The sequence below is a fragment of the Oxyura jamaicensis genome, chromosome 7, assembly GCF_011077185.1.
Source record: "Oxyura jamaicensis isolate SHBP4307 breed ruddy duck chromosome 7, BPBGC_Ojam_1.0, whole genome shotgun sequence".
NCBI lineage: Eukaryota > Metazoa > Chordata > Aves > Anseriformes > Anatidae > Oxyura > Oxyura jamaicensis.
The window spans coordinates 33,800,527-33,821,829 of NC_048899.1; the positions used below are offsets into that span (position 1 = coordinate 33,800,527).

Genomic DNA, 21,303 nt, shown 5'->3' on the forward strand with positions numbered 1-21,303 from the left:
TAGGAATGTGTACTTAAAAAAGCTGGACTCTTTTTTACACTAAATACTGAAAGGTCTCTGAAGAAGTGAAACATGCTAGAAGGTTTTAGTCTAAGATTCAAATGAAATATTTTAATACAGGTTTAGAAAAATTATATACCTGTATGGTATGGTAGCGTGACTTCTGTGGGGTACTGTTCAGATGAATATGAAAAAGGTTCAGTATTCGCTATTTTTTTTCCCTTCTTTTCCATTGAATGAAGTTATTCGAATGTACTTCTCTTATTGAGCCCTCCTGAAATGAAAGTATAAATCCCTAGTCACCTCGCAGGTATTTGTGTATCTCTGGGAAAATAGTTTAATATAAATGCCTATTTCCCAAAGCATAATCATGTCATTACCTGAAACTAGCAGCATGTAAGTGAATACTATGGGGACATTAACTAGTAGCTGAAAGTACAAGTGTCTTTTTAGTCTGCTTGCCAAAATACAAGGTATTGGTCTGTGTAATACTAAATTCTACCATCTCCAGTCTGATCTATGAATCTGATTTAGCACAACAGTCTAATGGTGGCTTAATGCAAGCAGGTTTGTGCCGTTGCTAATCCTGTGTGTGAAAAATCAGTCTACTTTTTTTCCCCTTTCCTACTTCAGGTCTTAGGAGACCTTGCAACATCTGTTACGTTGCAAGTTCTGATTTTTTTTTTATTTTTTTTTTGAAAATCTATAGTTCTCCAGTACTTACGTTCAAAGTCTTCTGGAGGGTTTGCTTTGTTTTTTGAATAGCTCTATAATTTCTTCATCCTCTAGTTTACTTTTTCTCTCTTTGCACATTGGGTCTTAACATTTTGGTTTAAGATAGCAATTCCGTGTCACTTTCTTCTTATATGATTGGACCCACTTGTAATATCTAATGTAAATCCACAAAGCTGAGTGCAAATCCAAAAAAAAATCAATTAGTTGGATTCTTTGGAAAAGAAATAAATGTATATATTTAACACCATATTCATGCTCTTCCAAAATGCTGCCCTAAATGAGGGCCATACAACGTAGGATGGGAAGGATCTGAAGATTATTTGTCAGGTGGTCCTTTAAATGCTAAAAATCACAAGGTGCTAGAAAAGAATAGATGTCTTAAGTTTCTTCAATAGTAGCTGTCCTGTATTTGCACTGCAGGAATTAAACATCTTTTCATTTTGGGAAATTACCAACAGGAATCTTATTTCTTGGACTTTCCAGCCATTTACCATCTGCTCCTGGAGAGGCTTTGTTTTTATTTATACCATGTAATGATGCCCAACTTTCGATGTCCTTTGTTAATTGATAATTCATGCACAGACTGCCACTTCAAGAGATGAAGCTTGTCAGTTCCTGAGTTGTTCTTCCTTGTTTTTTTGTTAATACAAGCCGCCAGTAAGACATTTTCATCTACTTTCAGTGAAAGAACTGTTGTGAATCTCATTTATCCAGCTGTTGAAAGTGAGAACAATCAGCTTGATATGTTTGTTTTTTAACACAAACTTGACCACCTAACACACTGTATGTGTCAGTGATGCTACTAAATTAACTGTAGAGTAGAGAAGTTGGACTTTCCTCATGTCTTTATTTTGGAATTTGTAGGAGTGCTTTTTAAGTTGATTCTGTCTTGAAAAATACTATACTTCTATAACAAACTTCAGGCTGTAGACTGCTGTGAAGAATTTATGAATTTAAATATCTATTCATAAAGCAGCTGAAATGATGAAATGATTCTTGTCCAGCATTTTTTTTGGAATTAAAGAAAAACTCTTTTTATGGAGAAGTGGGGATGATTGGTTTTTTTAAAAAAAATTCTTTGGTATTATTTCAGAAATATTCTTTTTCTTTTATTTTTCAAGAATCTTTCTAAATACAACTTGCCATGTTTTACTTGCAAATAAAAGTATTCTGTGTTCTTTCCTGTAATTCATTGAGTGGAACAAGTGACCAACGTAGGGCAGACATGCAGCACAGAATAACTTTACTCAGTGCATGTATTCGCACTAATATGACCCTAGGGACCCCTTTGTGGACTGTGGACATTAGAACAGGATAAAAAAAAAAGGTGGTGTGGTTACAGCGAATTGATAGATTAAAAAAAAAATTCTCACAGCATATGGCTAAAAAAAAAAAGTCAATGTATGTTTTCATGACCAGAGAAATATTTAATTGGAAGCTTTTATTTCTGTTTTGCTTATTTAATGCTTTTGCTGTATTCCAAAATAATATGAACCTGTGAAACAGGATTTTCCATTTCAGGAAGAAGTCAGAACAGATTGTTATGACAAATGCAGAAGTGTTGTCAGAATGCATTTGTGATGACAAGCTCAGTGCAATGGTACTTCCCCGTAAACAGTTGCTGTTTTGATGCGTTGGCTTTCTTAAACTTTAACTGAAAACTCTCTTATTGGATGATGCATAAGGAGAAGGAGATGCTATGGTTTGAATTGCATATGATGCTCTTCTAAGATCTATCAAATTTTTTACATCGTAGCACCCCACAGAAAAAAAAAAAAAAAAAACTTTAACCAGTTGTTTCCTAAAAATGTGACAGACGTGATCCAAATATGTTAAATTAATTCATTTTTGCCTTAACACTTACCCTTTGTATACACTTCTTAGATGTTACTGTTTTTTCAATATTACTAACTTAGCTGTCTTTTATCAGAAAGCCAAAGAGCATATCGGTTTGTGCAAGGCAAGGACTGGGGTTTTAAGAAATTCATCCGAAGAGATTTTTTACTAGATGAAGCTAATGGTCTTTTACCAGATGACAAGCTTACGTTATTTTGTGAGGTAGGTATAAGCTTTTAAGGGATAAGTTTTAAAAAGGAAAAAAAAAAAATTATGTTCTTATGTTCATTTTAACACTAATAGAAATGTTGTGTTCCATAAATGATAAGTATGGTAAGAGATGCATTTAGTTGCATTGTCTGCATTGTATTGTTTCAATTTTTTGATAGACACATGTTGAAATTTAGATTCAGGCAGTCAATTCAGACTTACTCTGCAACTCCCAAGAATTTGCCAGGATTACATTAAAATCAGCTGTAAAATTATTTATGAAAAGGTGGCTGGTAAGTGATGTGTAAAGTGTCATTTTACTGAGGTCACTTCAAATAGGTTGTGTTTGAAATTATAGGATTGTTCTTCAGTGGTTAAGCAAAAAGGAAATGTCTGCTGGTTTGCATTATTAAAAAAAAAAAAAGGAAAAGCATAGCTAATAGTTGGAATCTATATTACTGTAATATTATTCATGACTTTAGCCAGTTAACAGCTTTTTCAAGTAAATTAAATACTTTATTTTTATAGTAACTGTTGTATTTTGTTTTTGAACAAATACAAGTGTCCTGTAGAAGGATGTTCCTTAGTACTGATAATTAATATTGAGAGCTGTGGTATAAGTTCATGGTATATTATAGGTCACTTTTATAATATTGTTTTTTTTTGTTGGGAACCTATGTTGTCATATTAAAATTGAGTAAAATGCTTATTATATGTTAAAAATGGAAGCTAGAGAAAGTCGCGATGTAAGTACTGCGTGTTAAATATACATTGGCTGGCTATCTCTGCTGCCATGAAGTGATTAGTGGCTTAGGAGGATGATGGATGTTTTAACTGCTAATAAGTTTGCTTTGATCTGTGTATTTACAGGAAATGTGTAAAATTGTCTTGGCAAGATTACAATTTAATTATATGTCATTATGCTATGTAGGAAGAATAATTGAAATGTGGCCCCTGAGACTAGATATTGCAAATATAGTGCATCTTATTTTCACTTAGACAAGTTAAATTAGCTGCATGATAAATTTGTTATGAATGCAATTATTTGGGTGATAAAAGCAGATGTAACAAGTGTTTTATGGTTCTGCAAAGATACTCATGAGTATTTTGTCATTTTAAGTTTTCCTTGTTATAAATGGCTTGTAAATAATCAGCTCTTACTGTTTGTTTTTGGAATTAGGTCACTACATAATTTTAGAGATGGCTTATTTTATAACAAATTATAAAACAAATAATAAATTATCTGCAGAGATGTTTCTCCTACAAAGTGCTTAGATAACAAGGTCTTAGACTGCTTTCTTAACGTGTTATCTAAAGTATCACACCTTATTTACTGTTGGACCACCACAGATTTAAAACCACAAAAATGGTGTGCATTTTCCATGTTCTCTGTTATCTCACCCACTAAACTTGTTCAAGTCATAATTTGTACATTCTTGTATACCCTTATACAGGAGGGTATGCAGTATAAAAAGAAACATTAATCCTAATCCATATATGCAGTGCAAAAGCTGCATCTTCCATAGCTTCCTAAGAAGTGAAGTGAATCTGTCCTTGGATAGTACTTGGATGTCCTGCCTAGATTGCCAGTTTCCTTTAAGATGGGTTGTTCACTAATAATTTTAGCATCTCCTCATCATTTTTGCAGTTTAGGGGATAAATACCTTTATTTCTTGTGAGTGATCTTACAAACACAACTCTGAAGTACCTGGAGTGAGGATCGTGTTTTTGAAAAAAGGACATGTTTTATGATTGGTAGCTTAAGATGAGTTTTCAAAAGTTCTGTGGCTTTAATGAGATTGGATTTCAGCTCAATCTAAAGTGATTAATTTAAAAACAAAACAAGGCTTTGATTCTAAGCATACTGTCTGGATGTGTGATATATGAAATACTAGATCATCAGAGACCAGCTTGAGTAAATATAAAGAAGATGTAGCCGACCTTTCTAGGCAGTGTCTATAGCTAACAGGGAAAGGTTTCTGCGTGGACAACTTGGAGCAGGAACTTAAAGTAGTCTCTGGAGAAGCAAAACTCTTTCCTTTTAAAACAAAGGACAAGTGTTGCTAGGCTGAAACTCCATTTGTGCATATGCGTACTTCCTGATATTGTGCTGTGAAAACTGAAGTAGAGCGCACCATAGGCCTACAGAGCTTTGAATGCTGGAAATGTATAGTCTTACTGGAAAAGTGAAGATTTTGAGTACTTTGGGATACTTTTTCTTTTTAAAAGGTGGAAGAATATAAGGGAATTTCTTCTCACAAGGGGATATGGGATGAGAGAGGGAATTAGTCAATGATTCAAATCCACAAACTGCTGTTTTAATTGGATCATCATCCTCTTCTGATCTGGTATTTTGTTTGCACTGCTCTGACTTTCTGTGAAGCTTAGCTATGCTATTTTTGCTTCATGCCAGATTTAATCCAGATGCTGTGCCTCTGGATATCAAACATAGCACTGATCTTAACAGTGTCAGCATTTTATTAATATATAATCCTAATTTTCTGTATTTGGGAGATGCAGTGATCGAGATCCTGTAGCTTGCCTTTCTTCTTTAGGAAGGTTTTACTCTCAGGCGTGTGCTCTCAGACAACAGAAATAAAACCTGCTCAGCTCTTCTATTTTCCCAACAGACTGATTAAAAGGACTTATGTAAAAATTTTTTTTGAAAAAAACAAGTACTACTGCTACTGTCCTGTTATCTTACTATGTGAAAGATTTAAACCTGGAGGTTAATGGCAATGTATTCACTTCAGATGCACATTTTTAAATTTAACCAGTTCTGTACAAACATTACAACCTGTGAGTATTCATTTATTATTTTAGTTATTTCCTATGAGGTCTTATATTCTGTTGACTTCTAACATAATGGCTTTTAATCTTGTTTGGAAAAACAATCATCTGTGACAAAGCAAAACAGGATAATGAAGGAGCTATATTGCTTGCATTCAGATTGTGTTATCAGTTTGCAAGTTAGGAATGAACTCTCACTAATCAGGAATATACTGTTTAGAATTTCTGTGGGTTGTTTTTACAAAATTTGTGGGCTTTTGCAATCTTAATGATCTGTTTAGAATTTTATTTTGTATATATTTAAATTTATCTCTGAAATAGTATTAACATTTACTTATGGTGCCATGTCTCTCCTTGACTTACTGTTGCTAATTTTATTATGTGGTATTTTGTTTTGGTTGGATAGATGCACAATGTTAGTCTGTAAGTAAAACTGTATTTGTTTTATGTTACTTAAAGGCAAACTGTAGAATGGTTCTGGCCTAATGCCAAAAACACCACTGTTTTTTGCTTTGCTTTGGAATTGCTGAACTTGTAGCAATAGGTGCTGTAACTTAATAATTATTGGCATTCAGTTATGAAAGAGTTGTCTTGCTGTGATTTTCTGTTAGGTAAGCGTGGTCCAAGACTCAGTAAATATATCAGGACAGTCTAATACAAACACTTTGAAGGTACCTGAATGTCGACTAGCAGAAGATTTAGGGAATCTCTGGGAAACAACAAGATTTACAGATTGCAGTTTTTATGTAGGAGGACAAGAATTCAAAGCTCATAAATCTGTCCTTGCAGGTACTTTCTACTTTTGTATTGTTATTATTTTGCTATTAAAATTGCTAAAAGCTTGAAAACTGATATTAAATATCTACATCTCTTGCTATAGCACGATCTCCAGTTTTTAATGCAATGTTTGAACATGAAATGGAGGAAAGCAAAAAGGTAAGCCTTGTTGAAGACTTTACACATAAATATTTGTACATTGTAAAAAAGAGAAAACATGCAGAAAACTTGAAGTGTTGCGACCTGAGGAAGGTGAGTACTGTGTGATAGTGCGTGGGTGGAGGGGGGTACTACTCCTGAATGCTTTTTCAATGAGTTCTGGGAGAATTTCTCTGTGTAGAAAGATTCTGATGGACTTGTTCTTATTTACATCTGCTCTAGGCTGTTTTGTTTTGCTTTTTAACATTAGCTATTCGTGCAATGGATCTAGCAGTGTCTACCACACTTTTTTTCTTTAGCTTCTACCCCACGTAAGCCAATTGACTTGATTAATACAATATGGCAAAACTTTGAAGTTTTGTGTGGTCGCTAGGGACGTGAAGGAACAACAAGTGAATTATAACTCACATTAAGCCCTGAGGCAGTGAAGTGCTTTTCATTCACAGTTTCTGCAAGCACTTGACCCCTATAAGTGTTTTGGATGGATAGTTATTTAATCAGCTCAGAGAGCTGCTTCTGCTTTTATGCTCTTGATATCTCCTACAGCAAAGAGTTGCTCGTCTCTTTCATGAGAAATGAGTATCTAAAAGGGGTTGGTTATAGGCAGAGTACATGAAGAGGCAAAGAAAACTGATCAACTCACTAAAGGATTATAATGAATGATCATTTCATCTTGCACGCTGAAACTGTAGCACGTGTGTGTGTGAATCTATCAGGTGACTATCAGGTGACTTTGGTGCTGCAATACAAGAGTTTTCACAGTTGTGACATTTTTCTTCCCTGCGGTTCCCCAGTATGGAAACTTTCTCAGGCAGAATTAGAATATTGGAAGCATTTGCTTAGGATTTCTAGATTTAAAGATTTCTAGACTTTTTTTTCATAGACTTAAAGAATTCCAGACTTGAGCTGGAAGTAAATGTTCCTGAAACTGCCACAGGTACAGCCTGTGCGATAGAGTCCACACAGACATTTCTAGAAGGCAAATGCAATTACTTCTTTTCGTAAGCTTTCCCAATTGATTTCTGCTTGACTAAGAGCTACTGTTTATTTACTTTCTGCTTAATATTGTAAAGTAATTAGTTTAAAATTGTAAGGATCTTGTATGATGGATGTGAAATGAAAGCATAGCCTGCAAGCAGATATTCGATATGTTTGTTTTAAAGATGTTGTTGAATTCCAGTGGTTTTTGATGATGATTCTTCTTTACCATTTACCAGAACCGTGTGGAAATAAATGATGTAGACCCTGAAGTTTTTAAAGAAATGATGAGATTCATTTACACAGGAAAAGCACCAAACCTTGAAAAAATGGCTGACAACTTGTTGGCAGCTGCAGACAAAGTAAGTAACCGTAAGGTCTCAAAACTAATGTTTGTGGAATGTTGCTCTAAAAAAATATTTTAGTTTGATATTCATCTCAGTTTTTTAAATACCATGTGAAGGATCTCATTGCAAGTGCAGAAAGATGGGAAGGGTAGACTTTTTTTTCAGTAGAAGGCTTAGAAACCTTTCAGTAAATCTTTGCTGTTCAGAAGTGTTTCAGATGTTAATTGCTTTTACTCTCCATTAAAATAAATAAATAAAAAATCAGGGACCATTAATGTGATTTGGAAAAATCAGTATTGAATAACATTTATCCTAAATCTTTATATTCTTTAAGAGGATTTATACAAATGTTTGAGTTGTTCCCTAAAGTTACTGTTACTTCAGAACTTTCATCTTTTTGTCTTTTCTACTAACTTTATAGTTCTAATCTTTCATCTCTCTGTATTGGGATTTTGTCTACTCTTTAAATTGTCACTCAGTGAAATACTTTTTTTCTACTGTGACTTTGAGATGAGAGGACTTAAAACAGCACGACAATTAAAGTGAGATTATTCACTTTAATGTCATTTAATTTTCTAACTATTTTAAACTTGACCTGATACCTTTTTTTTTTCTTTTCATGGCTTGGGTTGAGATTTTAGGAAGCTATCCTCAGACAACATGTGGTTGTCTTTCCCTGAGGAGTTTTATGTAGCTTAGAACTCAGAAAATGCTCCTTTCAGTGTGTGTAATACGAAACTTGTTCACTCTCAGCTGAGATTGTGGCAATTTCTTAAACTACCTAGGTGATTTCTAAATTGGTTGTATAATTACATCGCTAGTGGTGAAGCTGCCTATTCTCATAATCAACCTTATCACAACAGTGTAAGTCAGCCCAGTAGAAAATTTAAAGAAACAATTATGAAGTTGTTATTGGCAATTTATGTTCAATTTTCTTAAAGAATTCTTGAACTGGCACTGCCCTGGCTTTCGTGACTTACCAGTTGCATTCACTTCAAATCTCATTGCCAGCATCTCATCTCTGCTTTTATGCTCATTGTGTTTTGTCAAGTTCTAGTACGCCCAAGTGGGAAGGTGAAATGGTGTTGCTTTATGAATGCCAGCTTTTATTGAAGACATTGATAAATGTAGAGAATGTTTTAAGATATAGTTATATAATTTTGTCTGCAATAGCAGTGCATAAAGATAAGAGAGCTAGGAGGTAGGTCCCTTTAGCTTTTAGTAGCAGTCAAAATCTGCTGTAAACTTCTCTTTCTTTCAGAATGTGGAATAATCTAAAAATGTGTTCTGCATATTCCGTTATATTACCTAGTAGGTTACAGACTTGTTATAATTGTTATTCACGTACTTTAAATAGAAGTATCCTGAGGAGTAGTATAATGATAAAATGGATGTAAAAATGCATAGGTCTAGAAACATAGAAGCTAATCCAAGAATATGCCATTTTTCAGTGGTATTTATTTGTTGCATGGTACAGTTGCTAATACAAATGTATAAGTGGCAATTTGACTATGTATATATATACACACATACATATATATATGCCACTTAAGCATCTAAAATTCCTTTCTTACTCGAAAACTGAGTGCTAAATTAAATGGGATGGGGAAGATTTCTGTAAAAGTGTATACAGCTGAATGAAAACTATTCAATGTATGACATCCTTCAAAATCAAAGCACAGTTCATTCATGCAGAATGTAATAAGGGAATGTAATTATTTTGCATCAATTTTCTGGTAGGCTCTGTCAAAGGTATGAGAAGTTTAAAAAAAAATGGAGATGGGGGAGTAACCTCAGAGCAATCCAGTTTCAAGCAGCTCAATATGTTTTTGCTTTGATCAGCTTCATGAAACAGCCCAATATATTTATACTTTGATCGGCTTCCTGAAACTTTCCATTGTATAATTTCTTGCCCTCTGCTTTGAGATTTAAATCTATCAGATGATCTTGATAAAGTGCCTTTGTGTCTTCCTTTCTCTTCCTCACATTACCAAACTGAGGGAAAAACTTCTAAATTACTTACTTTTGTTTTGATAAAAGTTATTCCAGTAAAGTATTTGATCAGTTTGTTTCTAATCTAATGTCTTAATTTGAGGACTCTTAATTGCAGCATGTTGAATTCTGAATTACCTGTTTGGAAGCAGTGTGATCTTTAAACTTGAGAGGCAGTAAGCGTATTCATGGTGGCTGGACCTGTAGTATTAAACTGTCTGTAGAAATGTAGAAATAATGGTAGAAAGAATAAGTTTGAAGAATGATTAGTGTAGTTTTTTCTTTTATCAGTATGCACTGGAACGGCTGAAGGTCATGTGTGAGGAAGCACTCTGTAGTAACCTCTCGGTAGAAAATGTTGCTGACATTCTTATCCTCGCAGATTTGCACAGCGCTGAACAGTTAAAAGCACAAGCAATAGACTTTATTAACAGGCAAGTAATATCTATGAAACTCCAAATATATTTGTACTTATGTTTTGTGTACCGTCTCAATATTAGCGCAGTTCTCTCTTCCAGGTGCAGTGTTCTTAGACAACTTGGGTGTAAAGATGGGAAAAACTGGAATAGCAAGTAAGTTTCCCTTCTTCCCAATCTTCTGTACAAACACTGCTAAATAGACTGCAGATCTAAGGACTCTTACTTCATTTCCACACTACTGAGGCCAGTCATGCTCTGTAGGTAAAGTAGGATTCAACAGATTTTACCACAGTTAGGAATGTGACTTCCACTTTGGATGATAAGAGGAGTTGGCTGCCCTCCAGCGTGAGGTCACAACAACAGTTAGTTTTGATTCCTCTACTAGGGAGGTATCAGCTTTGTGAGGAAAGTGGCAACCTGGGTGTGATTTCAAGGCATAGATCAATCTGAGCCTGCAGCATTGTCAAAGCCAGAGGGGTAGTCACTCTTTTTGCCTTCAGCAACATGTTTGTGCACCTTCCCACATGCCAGCACTAATGCTCTTGAGGCCACACGACTGGTCAGCCAGGTCACTCTAATCTGGCTGAGTCCGTAAGTGCTCATGCCTTCCCAAGAAGTAGGTTGAGATTATGTGGCTCAGACTCTAGCACTGATTGCAGCATATGCTTAGACCAGCTCAAATGAATCATGGAATAGAAGATAGCTTCAAAATGGCCAGTGGTGGGCTGAAACACAGTAAAACAGCAGCAGGGGGTTTATTGCTGTCAGAACCTCCAGAACAGTTAAAAGCTTGTGCTATAGCATTTACTTTAAATCTAATTTTTTTCCTGAAGAACTTGAACTCTTCACATGTGTCATGAATGATCATGATATGTAAAAAGAAGTGAATGGTAGAAAGGAAATCATTAAATACTAGTTAAAAATAATAATAAATGTAAATCAACTATATAACCAGTGTAGATGAGTTGATGTGTTCCTCTTTGTGTGACGAGAGCTTACTAGTTTACTTCTGTCTTGGGTAATCACTAGTAAAGATGCTGTTCATATTTATTTCCCTGATGACTTATTGTGGATGCTTCAGCTGAAGTAATGTTAGAGGGCCTGGCTTAACTGATCCTGAGCACTAGGGGGTCCAAACACTGGTATTGTTGCTCAAGGCACTTAGATTTATTGACTTGCAGCAAAAGATTAAAGGCTTGCGTTAGAATTCTGCAAAAGTTGTTTTCCTTTTTTTTTAGAGAGATTTTGTAGTGTAGAGGTCAAATGTTAACTTTAGTTCAGGAACATTGTCAGGCATAATATGAAGGTGCATATGAAATTGCAGGGCAATGGAAATTTGGGATCAATGCACAAGCTGTTGGTTCCAAACTACAAATTTATCTGTGGTCAGTGTGTCATGCCTCTCAATCAGTGTAGTATTCTTCATGAACAGAGTAAAATGTTATGGTTTTATATTTCAAAATACTGCATTTACCTTCTCAAAGTAATATATATACATTTTCTTATTTCCTGGATATCAATGTGATACTAGCCGACACCTGTGGCTGCTGTTACATCAGTTAAAAATTGGCAATGGCTACTGAAAGCCATTCTGAATGTAGCCTGTAATCTTGTACTGAAGCAAGAGTGAATATCCAAGTATCATCTGCTGGGACTGCGATCTCCAGGTGAAGGGTTCTGCAGTCAGCCAGCTAATCTGTCTTCATGACTTCTCTAGTACATGAATTATATCATTCTTGCTGCAGTTTAAACTGATGCATCTTGTCATCCTTCCCTTTCCTACAAATTGATCATTTCTTCTATGTAATGAGATTATCATGTCTTCCCCTGGTTTTCTCTTCTATATGCTAAACCTCATTTTTTCCTAGCTATCCTTTTATCATTTTTATTGTTTTTTTTTTTTTTTTCATGTGCAATTTCAAGGTGATTGTCATACACTCTGCTCTGTATAGGACACAATTCTCTATCTGAGGTCTGGCTGATATTGACTAGAGCAGGCTAAGTAGCCTGCATCCTACGCATGGTGATATTAGTATAGTATACCCAAATTTGGTGCTCCTTCCCAAAGGCATTGTTATTGGCATTCATAAAGTCTGTTGTCTTGTCACGTTCAGTTGCTCTTCAGTAATCCTGCCTTCCCTGCTCTTCTCCACTGTGTGTTTGTGCATTTGCTTTGTAAAATTGTGTGACTATTCTTAATACTTTTGTTTTCAGCCAAGCAACAGACATAATGGAAACAGCAGGCTGGAAGTCCATGATCCACTCCCACCCTCACTTAGTAGCAGAGGCCTTTCGCGCACTAGCATCTGCACAGTGTCCACAGTTTGGCATTCCACGCAAACGGCTAAAACAGTCATGAAATCTTCCATGAACTTAGAGAAATTGAATTGACTCTACTCCTCCATGTCCAGAGGTGTTTTCACAAACCATAACAAGAGTTTTTGTTATCCTTGTACACAGAACAGAAGCTGAAAAAGCCTCTTGTTTGCTTTTCAGATGGATAATTTATGGTTTAATCCTCAGCTTTAAATTAGACTGATTACTCTAATTCACTGAAAGGCCTTAAATTATCTTCAATGACTCTAGTCCATATAGTTTAATGTATCTTGATTTTTTTATTATTATTATTTTTTAATGTGCCTTGTCTTTTTGACTAGGCTCTGCAGGATTGCACTAGCTCCATAATGCAGTAAAGTTGATAACTGAAGATTAATTTTTGAAAGGGATCTTCCATTATTTTCAGAAGAAAAAAGATTATTATAGTTTGGTCCTGTGCTAACTGGAAGGTTTTAACTAGCCTCTCATTGAAAGCACTTGAACCAGAGGCGTGTAATGTACCCTAGGCAAGTGCTAAGTATAGGGAGAGCCTGTTTACCTTCAGCGAATGCCTACAGGCTATTTATGGCAATATACTGCTTTGAACATAATTTATTTTTCATTGTGGGGCAAATATGCAATGGTTTGGCCCAAAAATGTATTTTCATTACAGTTTGTAATGCTTATTGTGTGTGTGTCAAAGCTGTCCAAACGGTGAAAAGAAACACAGAATAAACCTCTTACTTGTGTTTCTTTACGGTCCATCACTAGTTTACATTTAATGCAGAACTGAATGAGAGGCAAGGAGTTCAATGTGAAAACAGAATAGTATTGTGTATGGAGAAATATATCCCACATGTACGGTTACATAGCAAAGTAAAGGATGCATAGAATGACCAAATGTAAATTGAAGAAATGGGCCAAATGGATTATATGCACTTTTAACGTGTAACTTTTGTATGTTGTGTGGTACATATATATTTTGCTTTTGATGAATTAATGAGGTACAGGTAATTGTGGCTTAACTTTTTAGATACATTTTCAGATGCCCACAGCCACATGGGATTTAGTTTTGTTAGAAGAGAAAGGCATGTCTTTTTAAGACTCAGTTGAAGGTGACTATTGCAAGCTTTTGTATTTAAGTAACAGAATATTTTCTCTTATTTGAAAAAAGCATGTGAAAGATAAAATTCTGGAGGAGGGATTTTTCCCGTCTTGATGTGTGTGCACAGTTTCTGTTAACACCTGGGGAGGCTGCATACACATCAAGAGGAATATTTCCCTGAAATGTCAGATGGTGTTTGCAAGCAGAGACTTGCTCAGTCTTGCATTTCAGTTATTGTGCTAGCATTGTGGATGATATTGAAATTCTGCATAATGTGAAAAGGATGAAACATTTGTAAACTGCTTGTCATGGGCCAGTTCTTTATTATATGAACCTTAGCTTTAATACCAACATCCTCAGTGTTTGATAGCTTTGTTTACAATTGGGAGGAAAAGTCTGCAGTAGTGCACACTCTAAATGTTTCCTGAGTTATTACATTAAGTTTACTGTAATAGTGATAATACATTGTATTTCTTCTTTGGGAAGACTTTGGTTTAGTGCTGGAGAATGGGAGGAGATCTCACCTAATTTATAATCATTTTTGGATAAAGGTTTTAGTTTGCCTAGTAAAAAAAAAAAGTTATGCAGGGAGGAGAGAGGAGGAATTCCACATTGTTTACTATCTTAAAATCTATCTGCATCCTCATTTCATTAAGATTCATCTGAATTGCTCTAAATGAAATTTTTAGAGGAAAGAGTATATAGTTTTATACTTTGGTGTCTAGTGAACCACTAGCAAAGACAAATTGGAAGAAACGCCCGGGCCAATTTCTAAATAAAATAACCTCTAAACATGCATTTTCTTACCTTCTAACTAAATCTTTATGGTGGATAAAGTGTAAAATCAGAAACTTTAATAGTACATAAGGCATCAAATTATATATTTACAGAGATTTATCCTTTTATCAATTTTTAAATATTTATCTAAGGTCTCATAAGCATTCTTCACAATAAGACGTAAAGGTAATTGTTCCCTCCAAAAAGTGATGTTTTTGCTGCACTGTGTAATGTGTTAGAACTAAATATCCTCATACCCATCACTGGTAAAACTTGCAGCTCTAACGTACCAAGTGACTTGAATATTTAATACTGTAATGATTGTCCAGTTCAGCTTGTTCTAAAGTAACAGCATACAGTAATCTAATGGAACGCTTAAGGATTTTATGAAGACTTTTTCAGAAGCTTAATAGCACACTTTGTACCAAAAAGTCAGACACTGTGCTGTGATATTATCTACGTTGTGAAGTGTCCACTTTTCAAGTTAGGCAGTGTATACCATACATTACACTAACAGGGAGGAAAAAAAAAAACACAAATCATGACTGATCTGTTGAGATTTGGTTTTATTTATTATGTATATTAAGTTTTATCAGCTCTTAAGGAAAAGGTAAAACAGTTGCTGTATTCTTAAGTGAGTGCACTAACTATTCACCCCTTCTATTCTCTAACTACATGCAGTGTTCTCACTGGAGCAGGACAGCTGATAACTGCAGCGTTCATCAGACTCAGTAGCTTGTTTTCATTCCCCACATCTCAAGAGCTCGCCCTTCAAAACCTCAGTTGTCAGTTCTAAGTGCAGAAGATAGAGAACTATCTATTACAATGGACAGGTTTTTTTCAGGCTGAAGTCTTTAGGGTTTTTTCTTAGTTTTGTATACAGATTAGGAATATATTGTATGAAGGTGCCATGTTTTGGCTTGCCAACACTACTCCCTCGGATATATGTGAACCACCGCTTCCATACTTTTCTGGGGAGAACCCTGCATGTGTCCTGTGTGTGCGTGCGTGTGTGTGTGTATGACTGTGCGGTGTTTTTTTTGTCAAGAATGACTTTCTAAAAATAAGGACTCAATTTGCTGTTAAAATGCTATTATGTATTATATATTTTTTTTCCATTTGGACCTCTCCTAAGGAGATGCTTTGGGTGGAAGAGGCTTCAATAAACAATCCTTATTTTCTAGTCCATTTACTGCATGCAGAAGTATAAACACATTGTGCCTTTTTTAGGAAACTGTTGCAATGAAGGGAAGATTTAACAGGATACAAGATCTTTTAAAAAGGTATCTTTAAAGGTGAAGGAGAATATTTGACATGTGGTTGAGTAAAAGTTACAGGTTATATCTTTGAACTCTGTTGCATGTTGACTCTTGCTTCCACAATTAAGTTTCCCTGAGAACCTACCCTGGTTTCAGTGTGGAAACTGCAAAAATGTGGAATTACGGATACAAGTTGAGTAATGGTATATTTTGTGAAAATGTGAACATATTTGCTGTTACAAGCTGAGTGTATGTCAAAATATGATAATCATGGATACAGAGTTAGTTTTACAAGTTACTCTAGTTTTGATGTTTTTCTAAACATTGAGTGTTTAGCATAAAATTCACCTTTGCACAGGTCAGTAGAAGACCTACATGGAGATGATGTTCCTTTTAAATCCTCATGGTAAGGTTTCTCCCTTGGGAGATTAAAATAATGTGCAGTACTTGAAACTGTGTTTCATAAGACAGTGAATTGCAAATGTGAGGTATTGCTGCCTGAAGTTGTTGAATTACGTTGACTTTTGCAGTTGGTTAAAATTCCTTATCTTAATTGATTTTTTTGTATTTGACAAATGGAATGTTCTTTATCTGGTGTTGATAGCATATTTAGTACAGAGCTTAGCTCATTAGCTAGCAAGACACTGACTTAGTCTCATAACTCGGCTTCTGCTTACAGTAAATGGACTGTTTGTAAAGGGAATTCACTATTTCAAGTGTTTTGCAAGGAACTTCACTGTATTTGTAACCTGGTTTTTGAAGGCTTGAGATACATGAGTCCTATTTTAGAAATTAAGTCAGTGAAATGACTTAGACCTGTTTTGGGGTGGAAATGATTAAGAGAATTCAGATATGTAAACAGTTGTATCAAACCATCCAGCCTTTTTTTATCAGCTGATGTTAATGGTGAAATACTTTTTGTACCTTGTTGCTGAAAATATTTTTGCGTTTCAGCACATCAAGTTACAATAAAGTTGTTACTTATACAGAACGTGTCTGTGTGGCTTGTATTTTTTTCTCCTGTATATGATCGTAGTGTCTCCTGTTCTTTCTGTGCATTGAGAAAGATATTTTACCAGCACTGTGTAACAGTTTGGTGTAAAATATACTGCTGTCCTTCTGGAAATCTTTTTGGGGTATGTTTGTATTGCAGTCTTGCTCTGATCTCCACTAACTATTTTTCAATTTTGATACTTTAAAATAACAGAGCTCTAGATAGCTTATGGGTTGTGTTCCTGAGAAATGACTGCCTTTGCATGGACACTGTAAGAACTGGTGCTCAGTGGGAAGGAGAGTTGCTCCTTTGATAATGAAGGCTGTGGAGACAAAGATATGAGTTTCATGGTTTCTAAGAGTTTGGCTTTTATAAAATCACCCACCATGGCAAACAGTCTCTCTTTTCTGCCAGTGAGCATAGGTTCATAATGACCACGTGCAACGGAAGGCTACTCTCATTTGTATGGGAAGAGTAGTGTGTAAAAATAATCCTTAGGGATAGGTCATGGGTTTTCATCTGTTTATAGATTTTTGCAAAAATACATGGAATGGTTGGTATGCTGCTGTACGGATTTGAATTTGGACACTGAGCTCAGGGAGCAGGTAATGTGAAGGTAAGTTACTTTTTATACAGTAACAGGCCGTTTGAACACAGTTACCTGACTTATGTTACCGAGGCTGCTGTATGAATTAGCACAGTTGACAACATATTGCTATAAAGCTATATATTGCTGCATTACTTATTTCTAAAATTCCTGCAGTAAAAAGTATAGCTAGCGGGATGTTTTGGGTGTCTCAGCATAGAATGCCACCTTTGTCTGTAGATACACATAAAAATTCTCCACATCTGCCTGAAATTAACATCCCTTAGTGGCTGCTCCACAATGATACAGCAAAACAGTGGCATAACTTACACTGTTACAGGCAGTTTCAGTAACATCATAGTAAACTTGACTGGTTAGCACAGTGAATCGTAATCAAATTTAACTGTGCGAGTTCCAGTTTATAAATGAGCTCCTACATTTAGGTAAAGGATGTTGAAGTGTTTTTTAAGAAAGCTTAAAAGGCTTTTTAAAGAAGCCTGTATTTTTATCCTTAGTCTTTAAAGTTTAGTTCATTATTCAGCCATCACTTTTTTAAAAGCACCCATTTGCCTTCTAAACTGAATTCTAATAGTCCTTTGTGTGGAAACTGGGTACACGAGTACTTCACGCTGCCAATCAATATGAATCTTGATTTAACTTAAATATTAGTAAGTTTTTCTTTAGCAGCTTTCTTAGAATTCTCATTCGAAGTCTTGTGTGTCATCTTTCTTTAAAACAGAAAAGCTCAAATAATGAATGCTGATGGGAATTGATAAGATGTGTGATATTAAAATAAAAAGCATCTCACTATACAAAATTGCCAGCTCTGTCATATGCCAAAGGCATAGTTGGTCCTAGTTCGTGCCAGCTTAAGCAGCCCCTGTCACTGACATTAAAGTATTTCAAAGTGCAGCCTAAGCAGTCACAGGTGAGAAATGGCAATTAAAGTGTCTGCCACTTCTCCAAACTTTGTTTGTATATTGTCATGATTATTCAGTAACATCTTTATTTTACCATAAGAAATTCAGATTTATTCTAGGATCTTGCCTGTTTGACTTCATTAAACTTAATGAATGCTTTATTACATTCTATATGGAAGAATATAACCCTTAATATCAGTGGTTTTTTCCATGTTTAAAATGAATTCTGTTACTGTTTAAGCAAGAGCTTTGTACATTCCAGTACGAACTTTACTTTCCACATTTATTATGTAAACTATTTTAATGGTAAAACTACTTGTATTATGTGTTAAAATATCTTTGCACGTAGCTTCCTAATTGTATTGTAATAGAAGAAATACTAGTAATTGCTGTTGAAACTATAGCATTTCTGAACGATTTTTCTGCAAATATTTTGCTAATTTTCCAGTAGAGTAGTGTTTTTTTTCTTGCATCATCTATTTTGAAGATTCCCCGTTTGTTCTCTCAAAAAAAGCTGGAAGAAATGCAAATGCAGAAGTTGAGTGAAGTATTTCAGATCTGTGATGGAAGCTTGTCCTGCTAGAACCACAGAATCTAGGAAAAAAACAGCTGTGAGAATTCATCAATGCTTGGGAATAGAGATGTGTTTGTCAGATAAGGTGTGTTTTAAATAGTTTTAGAACGTTTTAAGTGTAAAATTGGGTTTCCTGTAAGTCAAGTATAAATATCAGAAATGAGCTTGTGATTCCTGACTCAGATAAGGAGGGAGAAATAATTTTGCAGAGTTTGCTTGGTCATGGCTTGAAGAGGAAACAACTGCTCTGAGTTCTCAGTTAAAGTATTTTGAAGGAGACTTATAACAGTAGCAACATGTGGTAATCATCTTGCAGACAGAGGATTTGCCTTGCTTTGAAAGCATGACTTGACACTAACATTTCCGTCCTGCATTCTTAGTAGAGTTTGGAGTGTAGCAATATTTTCATGTGGGTACTGTATTTCAATCAAGGGTGTGTATATAATGAGCGTAAATATGTGCTTTGCCAAACTTATACATGTTTCATGTATTGGCAGTGATAGTCATGTAGAAAATAAATTGCACTATGTCAGACTTTGTGCCGCTGATCAGAGCGAAGGCAATTTGTGCTGAATTCTAAGTAGTTATGGGTTTTGACTTCCCAGATTCACTGCATAGTTGACTAAGCCATTTCCTTTAATAAAGGTAAATTTTGAAGCATATGCAAAAAATTCTAATAGCGTGACTTCTTAAATCATAGAAGTTTTAATTGCAGGTAAATGTCCTATTTTAACCTTAATTGCCAAGTAAACTATTCAAACTTTTTCATTTTTAAGTTGATAACTTTCTGTAAGCTTTAAAATGAATTGCATGCATTATGTACTCAATTTCAAAACCAGCTCTGTTAAGTTTATCAAGTCTTGAAATTTTAAAGCAAGCCACCTACCTGCTACTGAAGCATGCAACTAAAATGTCTACCCACTGTGCTCAGCAAAGACTTGGTGGGGTGGTTGTGCAACCCTCAAATTAAGAGCTGTGATGTTCTCCATAGAGCCCACGCCATATGTTCTAAAAGAAAAGTCTAATAAGTTTTGCATCTTGTCCATGTCAGATCTTGCAGATGGCTTTTTCCTTTTAGACACGTATATGTGGGAATTCTGACAGCACTAAGACTTCATTTCTCCCATGTAACAGGACTGTTTTTTTATGCTGGATTAATAGATTGCATACCAGCACAACGTGAGGAGGATTGTCTAAAGGCAACGAATGGATAGAAGTAAAATTTCATTGCCCTTTTTCTCTGTAACTATTGGGCTGAGGCATGGTTTGAATACAAAAAAGTGCAGCCTAAGTTAACGAGAGCTGTTTGATATTGATTGTTGGTGCAATGATGTCTTTCTAGATGCAGACAAGCTTCTAAGTTACTTCTTTGCCTTCATAAATATCAAAATGCTTTTGGCCGTTAGTGTTATGACAAATAATGCCCAGAACATCATGCATATTTTTATATTTTCTGACTAAAGTGAGGTTATGAAGACTTGATATGGAAGCGTATGGATATCCTTTTTTGAAAGTACCTGTCTCTTCAAAAATCTTGTTGTTTTTTGCTGTCTTTTTTCCTCTTTTTTTTCAGAATGTGGGCTGGCACCTTTGAAATAATATAAATAAAATACCCCATCTAAGGAACCTGCAAATGCTTTGCAAGAATTTCAGCAAGTTCATTTTCCTCAGTTGAAAGACACGGAGATAAGTTTTGTCACATTTTGACAGTGCCTTTAATAGTAAATGTATCATGTCAAATCTATTTGATCTCAGAGCAAACTACAAGAAGGGTTAAATTGTATACTAGGTTAGGAAAACAGTGTTTTGCCAGTAATGCCTAAATAGCAGACATCTACTTCTGACAAGCTGACAGACCAGAGAATCGAAACTTAATGAATCTTAATGCTTTCTGTCATGTACTTCAATTTTCTCAAATTATTTCTCCAATTAGTTCTAGTCTTTGTGAAGGAATGACTAATGATAATTAATACATTCTTATAATTTGCATATTCAGGCTCCAGTGTTTCTAAAAAAATGTAGATTTGTGTGTGAGAGTGAGCCATGTTAGTGTGTTATCTCTTTGGGATGTTGAGGTTTTTCAGGTGTATATTTTCAACTGAGCAGGGAGAATATGGTAGATGCATTAAATAGTTTAATATGCTTTTGCCATAATAAATAATTTGGGCATAACCCAGGTTTTAAATCTTTTCTACAAAACAGTTTCTTAACTACTCTTTGAGGGGTAGGTAGGGAATGTAGGGATGCAGAGCTGTCATCAGGAGGCTCAACTCATGAGTCAAAATCTGCTTTGGGAAACTTCTGTGTCTGCAAGATGACAAAAGATAAGTCCTGATGTTGGGCATCTCTTCAGATATTTTTCATTTTTCAGAATATTTAGGATATCTGTACCTCTTTGTCATTCAGTTTTGTCCTACTCAACATGCTCATGTTGAGAGATTTCTCTTAAGTCCATCATATGAATTCTGCATTTAAAGTCAGTAGCATATTTTAGCTATTCCTTTTACTTTATTTTGCCTGCATGGCAGC

At 35.2% G+C, this 21,303-nt stretch overlaps 1 protein-coding gene across 1 annotated transcript in view; it reads left to right on the plus strand.

Moving 5' to 3' along the window:
• The window catches only part of SPOPL (speckle type BTB/POZ protein like), a 33,742-nt gene extending 17,051 nt beyond the window's left edge, over positions 1–16,691 (plus strand). Inside the window, exons 5-11 of the mRNA XM_035331413.1 lie at positions 2,666–2,793; positions 6,183–6,360; positions 6,452–6,507; positions 7,725–7,847; positions 10,116–10,258; positions 10,343–10,396; positions 12,458–16,691. Coding sequence (XP_035187304.1) covers positions 2,666–2,793; positions 6,183–6,360; positions 6,452–6,507; positions 7,725–7,847; positions 10,116–10,258; positions 10,343–10,396; positions 12,458–12,602 — 827 coding nt within the window. The 3' untranslated portion in view covers positions 12,603–16,691. The remainder of the gene's footprint in view (positions 1–2,665; positions 2,794–6,182; positions 6,361–6,451; positions 6,508–7,724; positions 7,848–10,115; positions 10,259–10,342; positions 10,397–12,457) is intronic.
• Positions 16,692–21,303: the final 4,612 nt, after the last annotated feature.